Here is a 20,429-nt window from a genome sequence, read left to right as displayed (position 1 = left end):
TGATTATAAATATCCAACTGAAATCATCAATACATCTGCAGCCACAGTGCTCTCACACACAGTCATGAATATCTTGATCAGAACTCATCAATAACACGAGTGCTGAAAGTGTATTATTTCCTTATATTAATATTTGCATTTGGTAGCTACAGTAGAGCTTCTGTCTATTGTGTTCTTCATACTGTGTAATTAATGTCTCTTCTTTTTTCATTTCAGTGTTTCAGACCACAAACAATCCTGTACAATAGTTATTAATAAAGAGTTATTGTATGAAGCCATTAACCAGTTCATATGTACAATGACCTCATGTTTATATAATTACACTACATCTTTATGTACAGTTCTGATGTGGGAGAGGTGGATGTCACTTTTTCTGTTTATTAGATTTGGAATTAAACTTCATTGTCCACCAGTTTTAAGCTCTCCAAATCATAAAAGTGAGACAAGAACATGCAACATATACAAGCAGTAACATATTAAACTGAGACAATGAGGAAGTCTATGTTCCCTGAACTACTCTGGTTGAACTGATTATTAGGCACAGTAAAACTTGATATTTTAAGTCCACCAAATATTTTAGTTGAACTGACTTTGGAAAATGAGCAGAGGTAAAACCTCAAATCATTTTTACAGTGCACAAACTGAATGCTGTTTCCCTTTCTGCACATTTCAAACGTCATCATTATACACAGACTGTTCACACCATTTATGGCCAGTGGTGTTAATAACACTGTTATAAGTAGACAGCGTTACAATGGCTTTACTTTTTTGAGTAACGAGTAATCAAATTAATTAAAGTTTACCCTGTTACAACACTGTTACCATTACTGCCAAAACAATATTACTGCAGACCTCACTGAAGCAGTTTTCCCCTGAACAGGCGCTTCTCTCTCTCTCTCTGTCTTCCTGCCAAAGAGTGGCTGCACTTAGGGGCATAACCAAAGACAGAGTAGTACGTGTTCAACACACACACTCCGCCCTCTGATTAACTAGGTTGTAATCATAGACTGTATGTAAGAAAGGTTATGTAGTGTATTTTCTGCTACATATCTATGTATTTCTAATATTGTATTTCTAGCCAAGAGTTCTGCTTCTTTATAGGCCTTAAGTATGAACCTCCGTTCACAACAGCCATAGACTGGAGAGGACAGCTGGTTCCATCCTGCATAATGGTCATTAATATTTGGAGGTTGTCAAACAGTAAAGGCATTAAAATTTGGAATATAAACAAGTATAGCTTTGTGTCCTTTTAAGGATGAAAAGCAGAGTGCTCATGCTTGGGATAATGTATACATTTGTGGGGCGTAAACTTAGTATAAAAGATTGTACACGCAGGCAGACTAGAGAGACAGAAGGAAGGCTCCATTGGACAGGGACACCTTAGCAGCCTCAAATTGATAAAGTTCTGTCTCCACTGATTGGTAATAAAGAAAACTCAAAAGAGCGTCGACTTGGTCCTTAATTCGTTCTTCATTCACTCAGAAGCGGTATAACAAGCGATATACTACATTACATAACAGACATCCCAACTCTCCCGGAAGTTCCAGGAGTCTCCCGCATATTGATAGCGGCTCCTTGACACCCTGTGATGGCCACAGCCACACAAGGGTAAAATTTAATCCACTCACACTCCACTTTAGTTTGATTTCCTAATATAGGTTCATTTAATTTGCAGCCAACTACACCAAACTAACATTACATAATATCACATCACACAGTTGTTTTGATTTAGAAGTTTGTTTATTTTGTATTAATACTTTCTTTCTTGTGTTTGAGTTACTGTGGCTGTGAGGCCTCTTCCTGGTGGACCAGAAGGCGGAGCTAAGGGGAGTGCTCAAGGGTGGCCAAGCTAATTAGGCTGGACTACTTCCTGCTGTGCCATGGGGGGATTTGGGGTTTGGTTAGGTTGCTCTGTATTTAGTTGCAGTTGGCATCCATTTTGGTTTCCCCTTTTTTGTATTATTTGGTTTGGCTAAGCCACTATATATGTGTTCCCTTATGTTGTTTTGGTAGGTCTGTTCTGTTGAGTTAACACCTCAGTTCTTTGTTGTTATATTGAGTTAAGTTATCTTTTGTTGACCTCTTTTATAGTTTGCCTTGGTTTTTGTACAAGATTTCATTTTTGGGGGTAAATAAAACCCTATTCTTTTGAATTTATATTCCTGTGTCCTCATTTCTCACTGCTCGATCCCTGACACACCCGGAAATGACACAATAGAGAGTGCGTGAGAGAGCAAAGCGTCCTGATAGCTCTGTGTTGCTGGTTAATAGACCAATCTTTATCTCTCTGAAACATCTGCAGCCACAGTGCTCTCACACACAGTCATGAATATCTTGATCAGAACTCTTCAATAACACGAGTACTGATCATGTTTAAGCTCTTTCCTCATTTTTCTTTCACTTCACTAAGATCATGTTGACCTGAATGAGTTTAGAGACCCTGCAGCTCTAATCTGGAAAAACAACAATAAAACAGAATCAGTGTACTTACAGCAGAAAGGTTTGTGATGCTCTGAGAGCGCTCTGTGCTTTCTATTTCTAAGAGGTTAACTAATATATTGATTATAAATGTGATCAGGTTCTAGTGAAGAGGTTAACTAATATATTGATTATAATTTATAAATGCATATAAACCCAAATATGGGAGATTATTAGTGAGGAAGTTAATGCTGTTAGTAAAACCACAAATATTAACACAGGTGGAAAACATCCATCCTGTGTGTATTCTGTCATTGTGTCTCCGTCTCCTCGTCTCCATGGTAACAGCCGGTTAATAACTGTCCTTCAACTTATTATTTATAGACACAGTTACTGTCAGCAACATTACCGTCAGGTTTGGTGAATCACAATGCGTGTGCTAAAATAACTGATTAGCATTTTCTCCTCTCTGTATTTTACACACTGAGGTTAAAACACCTCATAATACATATTTATTATTAACGTATTAAATAAACAGTGTGTTTTATCTTTTTGCACATATGAAAGACTCAAACCTCAGAGCGCTGCGTTAGTAGATCAGGTGCACATTATTTTGCAGGTGATGTCATGTTTGCACGTTTTACACACAGACCTTTAATAAATCAGACCCAAAGAGTATAAACTGAAGTCCAGACTAGCTGCTCGTCACTGTCTGGGTTCCTTGTGCCTTTAAGTTCCTGCATTTGTGTTCATGTTGAGCAGATTCAATGTTTTGCAGCTAATATCCCAAAACGATATGAAATAGATTTTAATAAATACATTTTGTAGAGAAATTCCTGAATCCTCAGACTTTTCTTCTGCTACCAAGTTTGTACTTATTCAGTAAAATATCTCAACAACTGTTTGATGGCTTGTCAAGAAATGACTTTCACACATTCATGTTTCCCTCAGAATAATAAGTTTGATCCTCTGACGTTTCATAGTGACATCATCTGGTTACATTTTTAATGTGTCCAATACTTTGATTTATGACCAAATACTTGTAAAACTAATGATTTTACACCAGCAGTAGTTTAAAGTAACTAAGTACATTTAAACAGAAAACAGTGAAAGATCTCCATCATACTCTAGTATCCCAGAGCACAAAGTGACATCATCAAATGTTTTGTTTTATTCAACAAAGAGTCTAAAACTCAAAGATATTCAGCATTAATGCACCAACACAACCCATCTGCTGCAAAGTGATCAAAATAAATCATCTACAAACATGTAAATCATTAAGGTGGGGAGACAATGCTGCAGCTGCTTCCTGTTTCTTTCCTGTCTCTAAACTTTAAGTGTGTGTGTGTGTGTGTGTGTGTGTGTGTGTGTGTGTGTGTGTGTGTGTCCGTGTGTGTCCGTGTGTGTCCGTGTGTGTGTGTCGAACCTGAGCCCCACCCTGAGCCCCACTCTCAGTGAAACTGAGGACAGAAACAGCAAAACACCACAATATTCTGTATTTTACAGCTGATTCCAATTTAATTAAATAACATGATTCCATCCATGTTTTCTACAAAGTGGAAATCATAAAGTCCGACACTGTCACACTATGAACTTCTCCAGATATAGACAGGCAGATAGATAAAGTACTTTAATAATCCCAAAGAGAAATTAAAGTGTTAAAGCAGCCACTGAACATAACTCAAAGAAAAACTATGAGGTTGTAACAAATACAGCAAACTAACAACATGCACAATTTAATGTACAATACCGACATAGTTCAACTCAAATAAATAAATAACTATAATTAATAAAATTAGAACATAGACAAGAGACATAAACACAACTAGAATATTATAATAATAAAGTGTAGACTGAAAGCGGTTGATATGACACAGCCCCACCCAAAAACATTTACACCAGCTGACACAACCAAAACATTTCAGTTAAATATCCTTCTCTTAAATTAGAGATAAATTATATATAATTAAGATTGATTACAAAACTCTGAGTATTATTTAATTATTGATTATAAATATCCAACTGAAATCATCAATACATCTGCAGCCACAGTGCTCTCACACACAGTCATGAATATCTTGATCAGAACTCATCAATAACACGAGTGCTGATCATGTTTAAGCTCTCTCCTCATTTTTCTTTCACTTCACTAAGATCATGTTGACCTGAATGAGTTTAGAGACCCTGCAGCTCTAATCTGGAAAAACAACAATAAAACAGAATCAGTGTACTTAAGCAGAAAGGTTTGTGATGCTCTGAGAGCGCTCTGTGCTTTCTATCTTTATATTCTCTCTGAGAGACAAACTCCATTCTTCCTGTTTATTCATGGAGAGGACGGAGTAGCTGCTGGAGAGAACTGGAGTGATTTCCCAGAAATGGTGTGACTACAGACCACAGCTGCCTGTGTGAGGGGAGACTGGGGACAGTTGAAACACTTTTTGGACTAGACCAACCATGTTTTAATATATTTAACTTACATATGTCTACTAAATACCCATTTCATTTAAAGATGATTACTTGTGACATATCATTCATAATATTTATTTAAAATTAAGAAGTCAGACCTGGAAGGAAGAATGGAATGATTTGTAGTGCAGTAAACCTTTATTAAACATGTATGCATTGTACAAAACTGCAAATGATGTAAAACAGATTGTTGTTATAGTCCAGTGAATGTGAACTGCAACACTGGGTTTCCTGAACAGTGCACAGACATCCCAGAATGACTCAGGTAGTGAGCAAAACCCCCTTCATGGAACTGAACTAATGTTCCCCTGTCACATTTAGAAAGCGGAGCAGGTGGACCCAAACATGGCTGAGTGATTAGTCTTTATTTAAGGCTCCAAACAAAAACAGGAAGAAGTCAAACAGATAACCAAGGCTTTAATACACAGGTGATTACAAACAGGTCACAGGTGAGTCAAATAAGACTGAATGCAGGAGAACACAGGAAGTAAAAACAGAAAACACACACAAGGAGAAAACCTTTCAAAATAAAACAGGAACTAAAAAATAACAGCTGCTACAGACAGGATGTGACAACCCAAACTTTTTGGCAAGAAGCAGAGCAGGGGCTGTTTGCTTGTGTTCATCAGCTAGGTAAGTCCATAGACATATAAAGAATAGACGCCGCAGCGACCGCTACTGCCTATAGAGAATGTGAAGGTACGTCACGCCCCTTTGCATTATGGGGCGTCGGCGCCATCTTTGGAGGATCGCGGTTGTAAACACATTCCCATCGACTTGTCTCCCTAAAAAATCCTCAAAGTCGCTTAAACGTAACCATGGTGGGACAGTACTGCTGCGTAAAAAAATGCCACAGTAGATCACATGATAGATCTGGCAAAAAACTGGACAATGACGTTCGCTTTTTCTCCTTTCCCAAGTGGAAAAAAAACGAAGGACCACAAGTTGAGGAGCTGACCAAAAGACGGCGAATGGCGTGGACAGCAGCTGTAAGGAGAAAAGATGTAACATTTACCAACATCCCTGAACATATGAGAGTGTGTTCTCTTCATTTTCAGTCAGGTGAGTTCTGCTCTGCTTTTGCTGGTACAATCTGGTGTATATCTTTGGCCTAAAATGTGTGTGTTTTGGCGCCTACGTTACCTATGTTCCCTGATCGCGGCTAACTTGGTTGCTTGCTCGGCGGCTAACTCAGCTAACTGGTTATGTTCCAAATTGTCTTTAGTCTTTGTTTCTATCTTAATGCTTGTGAACTCATGTTAGTATTTGCATTATTGGGTATAATTTACACAATTTCTGTATTCACAGGACAACCAGCATATGAAATGTTGGAAACTCATCATGATTGGACACCGTCTTTGCTCTTGGGGCACAACGAGGTGAAAGTTCCTGACAAAGACAGATTTGCACGTCACTTGAAGAGACATAAAAACCAAGCTGAGAAGACGGTGGAAAGGGCAGGGGACCAAGTGGACAGAATAGAGGAGAGCTCGCTAGAAGAGGAGGGGATGGTACAACTTCAAGTGGAGGACAGAGCACAACAAGAAGTGGAGGACAGTCATCACCAAGGAAAAGACAACACACAAGAAGAAGAGGACAGGGCACAACAGGAAGCAGGCACAGTGCTACATCCTGATGACCAGTGTGAAGAGGAGTGTGTGCAGTGCAAGCCTAGGTGCGACGAAATCAACCATCTACTGGAGGAAAATAGGAATTTGAAGCGTAAACATGCCGAAAAAGAATTTACAGAGGAGTTTCTGAAGCGTGATGATAGCAGAGTAAAATATTACACTGGACTTCCAAATTATGAAACTTTTAATGTTTTGTTGTCCCATGTAACCCCCTTTCTGCCACAGGGAACAAAAAAGCTTACTCCATTTCAAATGATACTGGTCACTCTCATGTGTCTGAGATTGGATCTGCCATTGCAGCACATCGGTCACCTATTTGATGTGCACAGAGGAACAGTGAGTGCTGCATTTCACAAAACTCTTAATGTTCTGTATGCACGCCTGGCTCCAATAGTGCATTGGCCTGACAGAGACAGTTTACAAGTCAGTATGCCACACCAGTTTAGTGAGACATTTGGGAATCGCGTAGCTGCCATTATTGACTGTTTTGAAGTGTTCATTAAAAGACCATCAAACCTTCAGGCAAGGGCACAAACATTTTCACATTACAAGCACAGCCACACACTCAAATACCTCATTGGTATAACTCCTCAAGGAGTAATTTCATTCATTTCCAAAGGGTGGGGTGGACGCACGTGTGTGTATTCTGTCATTGTGTCTCCGTCTCCTCGTCTCCATGGTAACAGCCGGTTAATAACTGTCCTTCAACTTATTATTTATAGACACAGTTACTGTCAGCAACATTACCGTCAGGTTTGGTGAATCACAATGCGTGTGCTAAAATAACTAATTAGCATTTCCTCCTCTCTGTATTTTACACACTGAGGTTAAAACACCTCATAATACATATTTATTATTAACGTATTAAATAAACAGTGTGTTTTATCTTTTTGCACATATGAAAGACTCAAACCTCAGTGCGCTGCGTTAGATCAGCTGCACATTATTTTGCAGGTGATGTCACGTTTACACGTTTTACACACAGACCTTTAATAAATCAGACCCAAAGAGTATAAACTGAAGTCCAGACTAGCTGCTCGTTACTGTCTGGGTTCCTTGTGCCTTTAAGTTCCTGCATTTGTGTTCATGTTGAGCAGATTCAATGTTTTGCATCTAATATCCCAAGAAGATATGAAATAGATTTTAATAAATACATTTTGTACAGAAATTCCTGAATCCTCAGACTTTTCTTCTGCTACCAAGTTTGTACTTATTCAGTAAAATATCTCAACAACTGTTTGATGGCTTGTCAAGAAATGACTTTCACACATTCATGTTTCCCTCAGAATAATGAGTTTGATCCTCTGACGTTTCATAGTGACATCATCTGGTTACATTTTTAATGTGTCCAATACTTTGATTTATGACCAAATACTTGTAAAACTAATGATTTTACACCAGCAGTAGTTTAAAGTAACTAAGTACATTTAAACAGAAAACAGTGAAAGATCTCCATCATACTCTAGTATCCCAGAGCACAAAGTGACATCATCAAATGTTTTGTTTTATTCAACAAAGAGTCCAAAACTCAAAGATATTCAGCATTAATGCACCAACACAACCCATCTGCTGCAAAGTGATCAAAATAAATCATCTACAAACATGTAAATCATTAAGGTGGGGAGACAATGCTGCAGCTGCTTCCTGTTTCTTTCCTGTCTCTAAACTTTAAATGTGTGTGTGTGTGTGTGTGTGTGTGTGTGTGTCCGTGTGTGTCCGTGTGTGTCCGTGTGTGTCCGTGTGTGTCCGTGTGTGTGTGTCGAACCTGAGCCCCACCCTGAGCCCCACCCTGAGCCCCACTCTCAGTGAAACTGAGGACAGAAACAGCAAAACACCACAATATTCTGTATTTTACAGCTGATTCCAATTTAATTAAATAACATGATTCCATCCATGTTTTCTACAAAGTGGAAATCATAAAGCCCGACACTGTCACACTATGAACTTCTCCAGATATAGACAGGCAGATAGATAAAGTACTTTAATAATCCCAAAGAGAAATTAAAGTGTTAAAGCAGCCACTGAACATAACTCAAAGAAAAACTATGAGGTTGGTAACAAATACAGCAAACAAACAACATGCACAATTTAATGTACAATACCGACATAGTTCAACTCAAATAAATAAATAACTATAATTAATAACATTAGAACATAGACAAGAGACATAAACACAACTAGAATATTAGAATAATAATAAAGTGTAGACTGAAAGTGGTTGGATATGACACAGCCCCACCCAAAAACATTTACACCAGCTGACACAACCAAAACATTTCAGTTAAATATCCTTCTCTTAAATTAGAGATAAATTATATATAATTAAGATTGATTACAAAACTCTGAGTATTATTTAATTATTGATTATAAATATCCAACTGAAATCATCAATACATCTGCAGCCACAGTGCTCTCACACACAGTCATGAATATCTTGATCAGAACTCATCAATAACACGAGTGCTGAAAGTGTATTATTTCCTTATATTAATATTTGCATTTGGTAGCTACAGTAGAGCTTCTGTCTATTGTGTTCTTCATACTGTGTAATTAATGTCTCTTCTTTTTTCATTTCAGTGTTTCAGACCACAAACAATCCTGTACAATAGTTATTAATAAAGAGTTATTGTATGAAGCCATTAACCAGTTCATATGTACAATGACCTCATGTTTATATAATTACACTACATCTTTATGTACAGTTCTGATGTGGGAGAGGTGGATGTCACTTTTTCTGTTTATTAGATTTGGAATTAAACTTCATTGTCCACCAGTTTTAAGCTCTCCAAATCATAAAAGTGAGACAAGAACATGCAACATATACAAGCAGTAACATATTAAACTGAGACAATGAGGAAGTCTATGTTCCCTGAACTACTCTGGTTGAACTGATTATTAGGCACAGTAAAACTTGATATTTTAAGTCCACCAAATATTTTAGTTGAACTGACTTTGGAAAATGAGCAGAGGTAAAACCTCAAATCATTTTTACAGTGCACAAACTGAATGCTGTTTCCCTTTCTGCACATTTCAAACGTCATCATTATACACAGACTGTTCACACCATTTATGGCCAGTGGTGTTAATAACACTGTTATAAGTAGACAGCGTTACAATGGCTTTACTTTTTTGAGTAACGAGTAATCAAATTAATTAAAGTTTACCCTGTTACAACACTGTTACCATTACTGCCAAAACAATATTACTGCAGACCTCACTGAAGCAGTTTTCCCCTGAACAGGCGCTTCTCTCTCTCTCTCTGTCTTCCTGCCAAAGAGTGGCTGCACTTAGGGGCATAACCAAAGACAGAGTAGTACGTGTTCAACACACACACTCCGCCCTCTGATTAACTAGGTTGTAATCATAGACTGTATGTAAGAAAGGTTATGTAGTGTATTTTCTGCTACATATCTATGTATTTCTAATATTGTATTTCTAGCCAAGAGTTCTGCTTCTTTATAGGCCTTAAGTATGAACCTCCGTTCACAACAGCCATAGACTGGAGAGGACAGCTGGTTCCATCCTGCATAATGGTCATTAATATTTGGAGGTTGTCAAACAGTAAAGGCATTAAAATTTGGAATATAAACAAGTATAGCTTTGTGTCCTTTTAAGGATGAAAAGCAGAGTGCTCATGCTTGGGATAATGTATACATTTGTGGGGCGTAAACTTAGTATAAAAGATTGTACACGCAGGCAGACTAGAGAGACAGAAGGAAGGCTCCATTGGACAGGGACACCTTAGCAGCCTCAAATTGATAAAGTTCTGTCTCCACTGATTGGTAATAAAGAAAACTCAAAAGAGCGTCGACTTGGTCCTTAATTCGTTCTTCATTCACTCAGAAGCGGTATAACAAGCGATATACTACATTACATAACAGACATCCCAACTCTCCCGGAAGTTCCAGGAGTCTCCCGCATATTGATAGCGGCTCCTTGACACCCTGTGATGGCCACAGCCACACAAGGGTAAAATTTAATCCACTCACACTCCACTTTAGTTTGATTTCCTAATATAGGTTCATTTAATTTGCAGCCAACTACACCAAACTAACATTACATAATATCACATCACACAGTTGTTTTGATTTAGAAGTTTGTTTATTTTGTATTAATACTTTCTTTCTTGTGTTTGAGTTACTGTGGCTGTGAGGCCTCTTCCTGGTGGACCAGAAGGCGGAGCTAAGGGGAGTGCTCAAGGGTGGCCAAGCTAATTAGGCTGGACTACTTCCTGCTGTGCCATGGGGGGATTTGGGGTTTGGTTAGGTTGCTCTGTATTTAGTTGCAGTTGGCATCCATTTTGGTTTCCCCTTTTTTGTATTATTTGGTTTGGCTAAGCCACTATATATGTGTTCCCTTATGTTGTTTTGGTAGGTCTGTTCTGTTGAGTTAACACCTCAGTTCTTTGTTGTTATATTGAGTTAAGTTATCTTTTGTTGACCTCTTTTATAGTTTGCCTTGGTTTTTGTACAAGATTTCATTTTTGGGGGTAAATAAAACCCTATTCTTTTGAATTTATATTCCTGTGTCCTCATTTCTCACTGCTCGATCCCTGACACACCCGGAAATGACACAATAGAGAGTGCGTGAGAGAGCAAAGCGTCCTGATAGCTCTGTGTTGCTGGTTAATAGACCAATCTTTATCTCTCTGAAACATCTGCAGCCACAGTGCTCTCACACACAGTCATGAATATCTTGATCAGAACTCTTCAATAACACGAGTACTGATCATGTTTAAGCTCTTTCCTCATTTTTCTTTCACTTCACTAAGATCATGTTGACCTGAATGAGTTTAGAGACCCTGCAGCTCTAATCTGGAAAAACAACAATAAAACAGAATCAGTGTACTTACAGCAGAAAGGTTTGTGATGCTCTGAGAGCGCTCTGTGCTTTCTATTTCTAAGAGGTTAACTAATATATTGATTATAAATGTGATCAGGTTCTAGTGAAGAGGTTAACTAATATATTGATTATAATTTATAAATGCATATAAACCCAAATATGGGAGATTATTAGTGAGGAAGTTAATGCTGTTAGTAAAACCACAAATATTAACACAGGTGGAAAACATCCATCCTGTGTGTATTCTGTCATTGTGTCTCCGTCTCCTCGTCTCCATGGTAACAGCCGGTTAATAACTGTCCTTCAACTTATTATTTATAGACACAGTTACTGTCAGCAACATTACCGTCAGGTTTGGTGAATCACAATGCGTGTGCTAAAATAACTAATTAGCATTTCCTCCTCTCTGTATTTTACACACTGAGGTTAAAACACCTCATAATACATATTTATTATTAACGTATTAAATAAACAGTGTGTTTTATCTTTTTGCACATATGAAAGACTCAAACCTCAGAGCGCTGCGTTAGTAGATCAGGTGCACATTATTTTGCAGGTGATGTCATGTTTGCACGTTTTACACACAGACCTTTAATAAATCAGACCCAAAGAGTATAAACTGAAGTCCAGACTAGCTGCTCGTTACTGTCTGGGTTCCTTGTGCCTTTAAGTTCCTGCATTTGTGTTCATGTTGAGCAGATTCAATGTTTTGCAGCTAATATCCCAAAACGATATGAAATAGATTTTAATAAATACATTTTGTAGAGAAATTCCTGAATCCTCAGACTTTTCTTCTGCTACCAAGTTTGTACTTATTCAGTAAAATATCTCAACAACTGTTTGATGGCTTGTCAAGAAATGACTTTCACACATTCATGTTTCCCTCAGAATAATAAGTTTGATCCTCTGACGTTTCATAGTGACATCATCTGGTTACATTTTTAATGTGTCCAATACTTTGATTTATGACCAAATACTTGTAAAACTAATGATTTTACACCAGCAGTAGTTTAAAGTAACTAAGTACATTTAAACAGAAAACAGTGAAAGATCTCCATCATACTCTAGTATCCCAGAGCACAAAGTGACATCATCAAATGTTTTGTTTTATTCAACAAAGAGTCTAAAACTCAAAGATATTCAGCATTAATGCACCAACACAACCCATCTGCTGCAAAGTGATCAAAATAAATCATCTACAAACATGTAAATCATTAAGGTGGGGAGACAATGCTGCAGCTGCTTCCTGTTTCTTTCCTGTCTCTAAACTTTAAGTGTGTGTGTGTGTGTGTGTGTGTGTGTGTGTGTGTGTGTGTGTGTGTGTGTCCGTGTGTGTCCGTGTGTGTCCGTGTGTGTGTGTCGAACCTGAGCCCCACCCTGAGCCCCACTCTCAGTGAAACTGAGGACAGAAACAGCAAAACACCACAATATTCTGTATTTTACAGCTGATTCCAATTTAATTAAACAACATGATTCCATCCATGTTTTCTACAAAGTGGAAATCATAAAGTCCGACACTGTCACACTATGAACTTCTCCAGATATAGACAGGCAGATAGATAAAGTACTTTAATAATCCCAAAGAGAAATTAAAGTGTTAAAGCAGCCACTGAACATAACTCAAAGAAAAACTATGAGGTTGTAACAAATACAGCAAACTAACAACATGCACAATTTAATGTACAATACCTACATAGTTCAACTCAAATAAATAAATAACTATAATTAATAACATTAGAACATAGACAAGAGACATAAACACAACTAGAATATTATAATAATAAAGTGTAGACTGAAAGCGGTTGATATGACACAGCCCCACCCAAAAACATTTACACCAGCTGACACAACCAAAACATTTCAGTTAAATATCCTTCTCTTAAATTAGAGATAAATTATATATAATTAAGATTGATTACAAAACTCTGAGTATTATTTAATTATTGATTATAAATATCCAACTGAAATCATCAATACATCTGCAGCCACAGTGCTCTCACACACAGTCATGAATATCTTGATCAGAACTCATCAATAACACGAGTGCTGATCATGTTTAAGCTCTCTCCTCATTTTTCTTTCACTTCACTAAGATCATGTTGACCTGAATGAGTTTAGAGACCCTGCAGCTCTAATCTGGAAAAACAACAATAAAACAGAATCAGTGTACTTAAGCAGAAAGGTTTGTGATGCTCTGAGAGCGCTCTGTGCTTTCTATCTTTATATTCTCTCTGAGAGACAAACTCCATTCTTCCTGTTTATTCATGGACAGGACGGAGTAGCTGCTGGAGAGAACTGGAGTGATTTCCCAGAAATGGTGTGACTACAGACCACAGCTGCCTGTGTGAGGGGAGACTGGGGACAGTTGAAACACTTTTTGCATTTCTCCCACTTACTCAGAGACTATTTGGACTAGACCAACCACGTTTTAATATATTTAACTTACATATGTCTACTAAATACCCATTTCATTTAAAGATGATTACTTGTGACATATCATTCATAATATTTATTTAAAATTAAAATAACAACTTTTTCCTCTTATTGTATTGCTAGTTTATTTTCAGAATACACATTCATACTTTACACATGTGGATAAATGTGTGTATGTGTGTTTACTACATGTAGGACAAACTGCTTCAGTCTTCATTTATACTGTCAGTGTGTAGTCGGTGCTTTGTGTGCTTATTCAAATGATGCTTTGTGTGACTGTATTGATGCAAAAACACTTTTTTAAAAGAGTTTTGCGAGAACAGTTTGTTTTTGCATGAGATGTTTAAAGGTTTTCTGGTTTGGTGAAAGGTTTTATGGTTAGTGTGTAGAGTTTAGCAAAACAGCTACAGTTTCAAGATAATGTCTAAACAATCAGAACAACTGTAAACACAACTCACTACTTTACACTCAGTTTGTAATATTATAACACACTTTGATTAAAACTTAAATATTGGTCTCTACATTCTACACAACTGAAATAAACACCCCAAAAATAATAATAAGATATATATAAGAATGACATGATCCCCTGCTGTGTTTGCAGATTTCTGCTGTTTACACCAAATAGAAGAAATCTTCATTCAGACAGAACTTCCACAGTGACGTGTTCCTCTGCAGTGACTCTGACTCATCACATATAAGGTAAATAACAAATGGTTTCATGTTTCCTATATATTCATGATCTGTATAATAGTCATAAAGATGAATTCAGTTTTGAGATAGAATTGCTGACTATCAGTATTGTTTTTCTAAAGCACTTCATTCATTTTGTATTGTAGGAGTTTTGGAGATAACAGTTTAAAACCTGAGCAGCATTTTGAAATCAACAGCTGTTGGATCCTGAGCCAGACGACTGGACTGAGAACAGCCAGCAGAGGTTTGTTGTTTTAATTCATCTCCAGCAGCTCTTTAGATGATGTAATATTAGTATTTTTACTAGAATGATTAGCAGCTGTAACCAGGAACACAATTCTTCACTGTAGCTGATGAACTGATCCAAAACTGATCATATCAGAAAATCAAAATCTAGGATTTCTCTCACTGCAGTGAGACTGAGACTCATCGTTGAATTCTGTCCTGAAATATCACACTTAGACATCCCCAATAATGTCATTACATTTTTTATTTCATTGTTAGTATTTTAGTTAGTATTACAAATTAAAAAACTGTGAGTGTGTTTGATTGACAGCAGGGTTAGGGTCAGACTGTATAAACAGAGACAAAGTAAATAAACTGCTGTAGATACAAACCATGAACAGACAGTGTGTTGTGGTATTAAAGAGCAACAACCAAAGCAGCATATAATGGATCCAAAGTGATATTTGATATTAACTATGGACTTTTCCCTGTTCAGTGTTTGTTTGGTGGTTTGTTCAGCAAGCTAAGCTGCAGGTGTGTTCATGTTTGTAAGTTAGATAAGAAGTTCAGACCTGTTGTACGTGTCATGAATAGATCATCTCTGCCTCTCTTCACAAGAGGAAAAACACTTTGATTTACAGTTATAATGTCATAATCTGAATTCATTTGGAGTTTAAATATCCTACTGAAATTAACAAAAGAATAACTATATAACCCAAACATATTTAAAGGAATATTAATATTCTGTTAACCATATTATCATTATCATGGCTGTTTCACTGAAAGATTTTTTAGATTTTAAGATATTTGTTTCCTGTTGTTGCAGCTCTCTGTCCAGTGTCATGATGTTATATCAAATTATATTACAACCTTTTTGGATATCAACAGAGTCACAGGAGTGAACTAACATGCTATTTTTTCCTGTTTTAGACTTTAAGATGGATCTCGAAGCCAGCAGAACAATGGAGATGGCAGCACTCGGCCGGCCATTCAGTCTTGGTATGCTGTATGACTGCCGCCAAGACTCACTCATCCCTGGTAAGAGTTCACATGTAAAGCATCTACATTTACTAAATGCACCTGTATGATTTTGTGGTGAGACCTGAACAATTCTTTGTACTAACTGATAAACTAGACATCATATACATTAATTGAATGAAGATTATAAAAAATAAAATGCACATTTCTCACTAGCAATGTCATCAAATCAATTTTAATGCAGAAACTATCTTAAAATATTACATTTTACACTGAGAATAAAATGAATGGCAGCCATTTTGTTTGTTTTAGCATACAAAAACTTGAAAGTCACATGATTTGTCAATGTGAAGCCCATAGACACATAATGTCACCTTTAACATTTCTCTTATTTCAGTCAGGGCCACTTCAGTTAAAGCTAATTTTTTAGTGGTGTGGCTCTGGTCTGGAAGCAGCAACAGTTTCACATACATGGAACAATGATAACAGAAATGAGATTTTTAAGTTAGACACATCATGTGAGCAGGAGCTGCAGTGGAGGAGGGATGCCAGTCACTTCCAGAGGAAGCAAGCGTCAGTAGACTGAAGCAGCTTAAATAAGGCAGTGTGTATGAGATTTGCCAATTGAGCCGTCGGGTGATGTGATCTGGGTTTGTGAGCTGAGCTTGACTTTGTGACCTGAACTAACACTGTGCTCAGTTTGTATCTAGATAACTTCTTCTCTTCTTTCTTGCAGGCATGACACTATGGGACAAAAATGATCTGGAAAAAGAATTGAGAGAAAGTCCAAAACCTAACAGTGAGTTTGAGATAGTTGCATCTGAATCAATTCAGGATAAATCTTCAGCATTAAATGTTGAGGCATCCCTAAAGGCAAGTTTCCTGGGTGGACTGGTAAAGGTTGAAGGATCAGCTAAATACCTGAATGATCATAAGACATCCAAAAATCAGGCCAGACTAACACTGAACTACAAAACTACCACAAAGTTCCAAGAATTGTCAATGAATCATCTTGGAAGAGGTAATGTTAAACATCCGTATGTCTTTGATAAAGGAATAGCAACACATGTAGTCACAGGAATCCTTTATGGGGCACAAGCTTTCTTTGTCTTTGACCGTGAGGTGTCTGATAAAGAAAGTCATCAAGATATTCAGGGAAACTTGAATGTGATGATAAAAAAAATCCCTTGCCTTGCAATAGAAGGGGAAGGTTCCTTGAAAATGGAAGATGAGGACTTAGCAAAAGTTGAGAAATTCTCCTGCAAATTTCATGGAGACTTTTTACTCAAGAAACCACCAACAACCTTTCAGGATGCTGTACAAGTCTACCAAAGCCTGCCACAACTGCTGGGAACCAATGGAGAAAATGCTGTACCAGTGAAAGTCTGGCTGCTGCCACTGGTTAGTTTAGATTCATCAGCTGCTAAACTTGTCCGTCAGATAAGTATAAGATTAGTGCAGGAATGCCAGAGTGTCCTGGAGGACTTCACTGAGCTGGAAATGAGATGCAATGATGCAATAAGAACCACCACTGCACAGCAGTTCCCACAGATTGGTAAAAAACTTAAAACTTTTAAAGAATTTTGCTCTGAGTTCAAACTAGACTTCCAACGAACCTTGGCAAAGATACTTCCATCAATCCGGGGAGGAGGGGAAGAGGAGACTGTGCTGGCAGAGATCCTGAAGAAGAGACATTCTTCTCCTTTCAACAACACAAGCCTGAACGAGTGGATGGACTGTAAAGAGAGAGAAAACTGCATCTTAAAATCATACACCAAAATGATGAAAAACACTAAGATTGTCCCATCTCAATGTCAACTTGATGAGGAAACTCTCAATGCAGAACATGCTGTGTGTTTTGTCTTCACCTCACTGGGAAGTGCTGAACCATACCTCTCAGCTTTATCAAACTACTTAAAAGAAAAACCCAAAGCAGACGACCCTCAAGATCCACATTGTCATGACATAGAGAAGGAACAATGGTACCTTTCAAACAATGTATCAGATGCAATGAGGATCAAAGCAAAGCTGTTCAGTGATTTTGCAGAGGCCAACAAAGAGAATAAGAACATAAAGTTCCTGACAGTGGGTTTAACAAATGAGACACACAAAGGTTCAAGCATCTACGTTTATAAAGACGGCTTTCCTGTCAGTGAGAACTTTGAGCCTCCTTCAAAGCCTGAAACAGTGACAGCAGGTGATGTAACCCACAACAGTGTGACACTGAAGATCTCTCCACCAAGATTTGGAGCAGAGAACATCACCTCCTACTGTGTAGAGTACTGTGTCAGTGGAGAGGATGGATGGAAACAAACACCAGCACCAAAAGCTGAAGAAGTCACAGTGAGTGGTCTGACTACTAACACAGAGTATATGTTCAGATGCAGAGCAGTGACCTCAGTAGGTGTTGGACCAGCTGGTGAAGTCAGTGGTCCCATTAAAACTTTACCTTGTAGCCCTCCTGGAAAACCTCAAGTTGAAACTAACTCAAGTGAGATAACAGTTAGCTGGGAGAAACCTGCAGAGATTGCACAAGATGTCCACATTGTGAGCTACATTGTAGAGTACACCCAAACAGAGAAAGAGGTGAAAGAAGAAGATGTCCAGTGGAACCAAATGGTGTCAAGAGCTGAAAAGAGGATAATTTCAGAGCTTCAGTCAGAGACAGAATATGCTGTCAGGGTCAGGTGTGACTGTGGTGTAGCTGGTAGAAGCAAAGAAAGCATCACTGTGAATGTCTGCACAACAAAACGTGAATTTGCACGTCTCGCTGAATTCATGAAACATATTAGCAAGAGAATAAATTCTGGATCTCCCTCAATTTACTGTCTGCCTCTGAAAGGAGAAGACATGGACATAGATGGTTGCCAGAGGTATAACTTTGGCAAAAAAAACATGAGACAAAATCGTACCATAATGCTTCTTGGAGCAACCGGATCAGGAAAGTCCACTCTCATCAACGGAATGATTAACTACATTGTTGGTGTAGAGTGGAAGGACGATTTCAGATTTAAATTAGTTGATGAGGATCAGTCCAAATCACAAGCTGAAAGCCAGACCTCTGAAGTCACTGTATACAAAATCAACCACCAAGAGGGGTTTCAAACCCCCTTCTCTCTAACTATTGTGGACACTCCAGGCTTTGGAGATACAAGAGGAGTTAAAAGAGACAAAGAAATCACAGAACAAATCCGGAGGCTTTTCACCTCTAAGAATGGAGTCCGTGAGATTGATGCAGTGTGTTTTGTTACTCAGGCCTCTCTTGCACGACTAACAGCAACACAGCGATATGTGTTCGAATCAGTGCTCTCCATTTTTGGTAAAGATGTGGCAGAGAACATTCAGATGCTGGTGACTTTCGCAGATGGTAAGCAGCCACCGGTTCTTGAGGCAATAAACGTCTCTGGGGTACCATGCCCCAAAAATGACATTGGGCTTCCAGGTCATTTCAAATTCAACAACTCTGCATTGTTTGCAGACAACAGATGCAGCAGTGACAAGACCTGTGATGAAGAGTCTGATGAGGATGATGACAACTTTGATGAAATGTTTTGGAACATGGGTGCCAAAAGTATGATGAGGTTCTTCACTGCTTTGGGTCAAATGAAAACCAAAAGCTTACTGATGACCCAAGAGGTTCTGAAAGAACGAAAGCACCTTGAAGCAGCTGTTGAAGGTTTGCAACCCCAAGTTAAAGCTGGATTAGCAAAACTTGAAGAAATTAAGACAACGAAAGAAAAAATTAAAGAGCATGAAACAGTCATGACTTCAAATGAAAACTTTGAGATTGAGGTAGATATTATTAAGGCAGTCCAAATAAACCTCACAAAGAAAGGAGAGTTCATTACCAACTGCCAGAAATGTTCAATGACATGCCACGACCCATGTGCAATAGCAGATGATACAAAAAAACATGGCTGTGCATCAATGGATGGAACAGGAATGTGCACTGTCTGCCCTGGAAAATGCGTTTGGAGTGTGCATTTCAACCAGACATACAGGTGGGAGTATGTTCCAGTAAAAGAGAAGAGGACAGTGAAGGAGTTAAAAGACAAGTATGAAAATGCTACGAAAGAAAAGTTGACGATTCAAGAACTGATTGAGAAGCAAGAAGAAGAGATTGTTTACCTTCAAGAGACGATAGTGTCCCTCATGGATCAGTCAGCTCATTCTATAACTCGTCTACAAGAGATCGCCCTCAGGCCTAACCCTCTGACCACTCCAGAGTACATTGACATGCTGATTGAAGGAGAAAAGTCAGAAGCCAAAGAGGGTTACAAGGCCCGAATTCAGTCTTTGGAGGCCATGAAGGACAGAGCAAAAATCATCTCCAAAATACCCAAACGAGATAAGCTTACAAAAACAGAGGAGGAATTGTCAGAAGAAAAACAGAAGAAACAAGAAAAGAAAAGTTTCATGACTAGAGTTGGAAATTTATTTGGATTTTAGGAAAGAACAACACAATATGCAACTATACTGCCAGCATTGTGAGGTAGTACTTCCTATAACAACCAGAACAAAACTGATGATGAAAAATTCAAGTCAAAATCAAGTTATCATGTAAAAGTTAGCATGATATCTTACACGTAACACTTTAGGTTAGTATGGTAACTGGAAATTAACTTCTTGACATTAACAAGCTCTGTTGGCTTATTTGAAATGCCAACTAGCTGGTGGAGGTTAGATTAATTATTTAGGGATCATGAATATATCAAACGTCATGGCCATCCATCCAACAGTTTT

General features: G+C 38.0%; 1 protein-coding gene across 1 annotated transcript in view; it reads left to right on the top strand.

Moving 5' to 3' along the window:
- Nucleotides 1-18,546, top strand: part of LOC128369803 (cytolytic toxin-alpha-like) — a 59,024-nt gene extending 40,478 nt beyond the window's left edge. Inside the window, exons 3-7 of the mRNA XM_053330879.1 lie at nucleotides 14,630-14,647; nucleotides 14,681-14,727; nucleotides 15,639-15,746; nucleotides 16,423-18,368; nucleotides 18,529-18,546. Coding sequence (XP_053186854.1) covers nucleotides 15,647-15,746; nucleotides 16,423-18,368; nucleotides 18,529-18,546 — 2,064 coding nt within the window. The 5' untranslated portion in view covers nucleotides 14,630-14,647; nucleotides 14,681-14,727; nucleotides 15,639-15,646. The remainder of the gene's footprint in view (nucleotides 1-14,629; nucleotides 14,648-14,680; nucleotides 14,728-15,638; nucleotides 15,747-16,422; nucleotides 18,369-18,528) is intronic.
- The last annotated feature ends 1,883 nt before the right edge of the window (nucleotides 18,547-20,429 follow it).

Source organism: Scomber japonicus, chromosome 12 (genome assembly GCF_027409825.1).
Source record: "Scomber japonicus isolate fScoJap1 chromosome 12, fScoJap1.pri, whole genome shotgun sequence".
Taxonomy (NCBI): Eukaryota; Metazoa; Chordata; class Actinopteri; order Scombriformes; family Scombridae; genus Scomber; species Scomber japonicus.
This window is presented reverse-complemented; position numbering and strand designations above follow the sequence as displayed.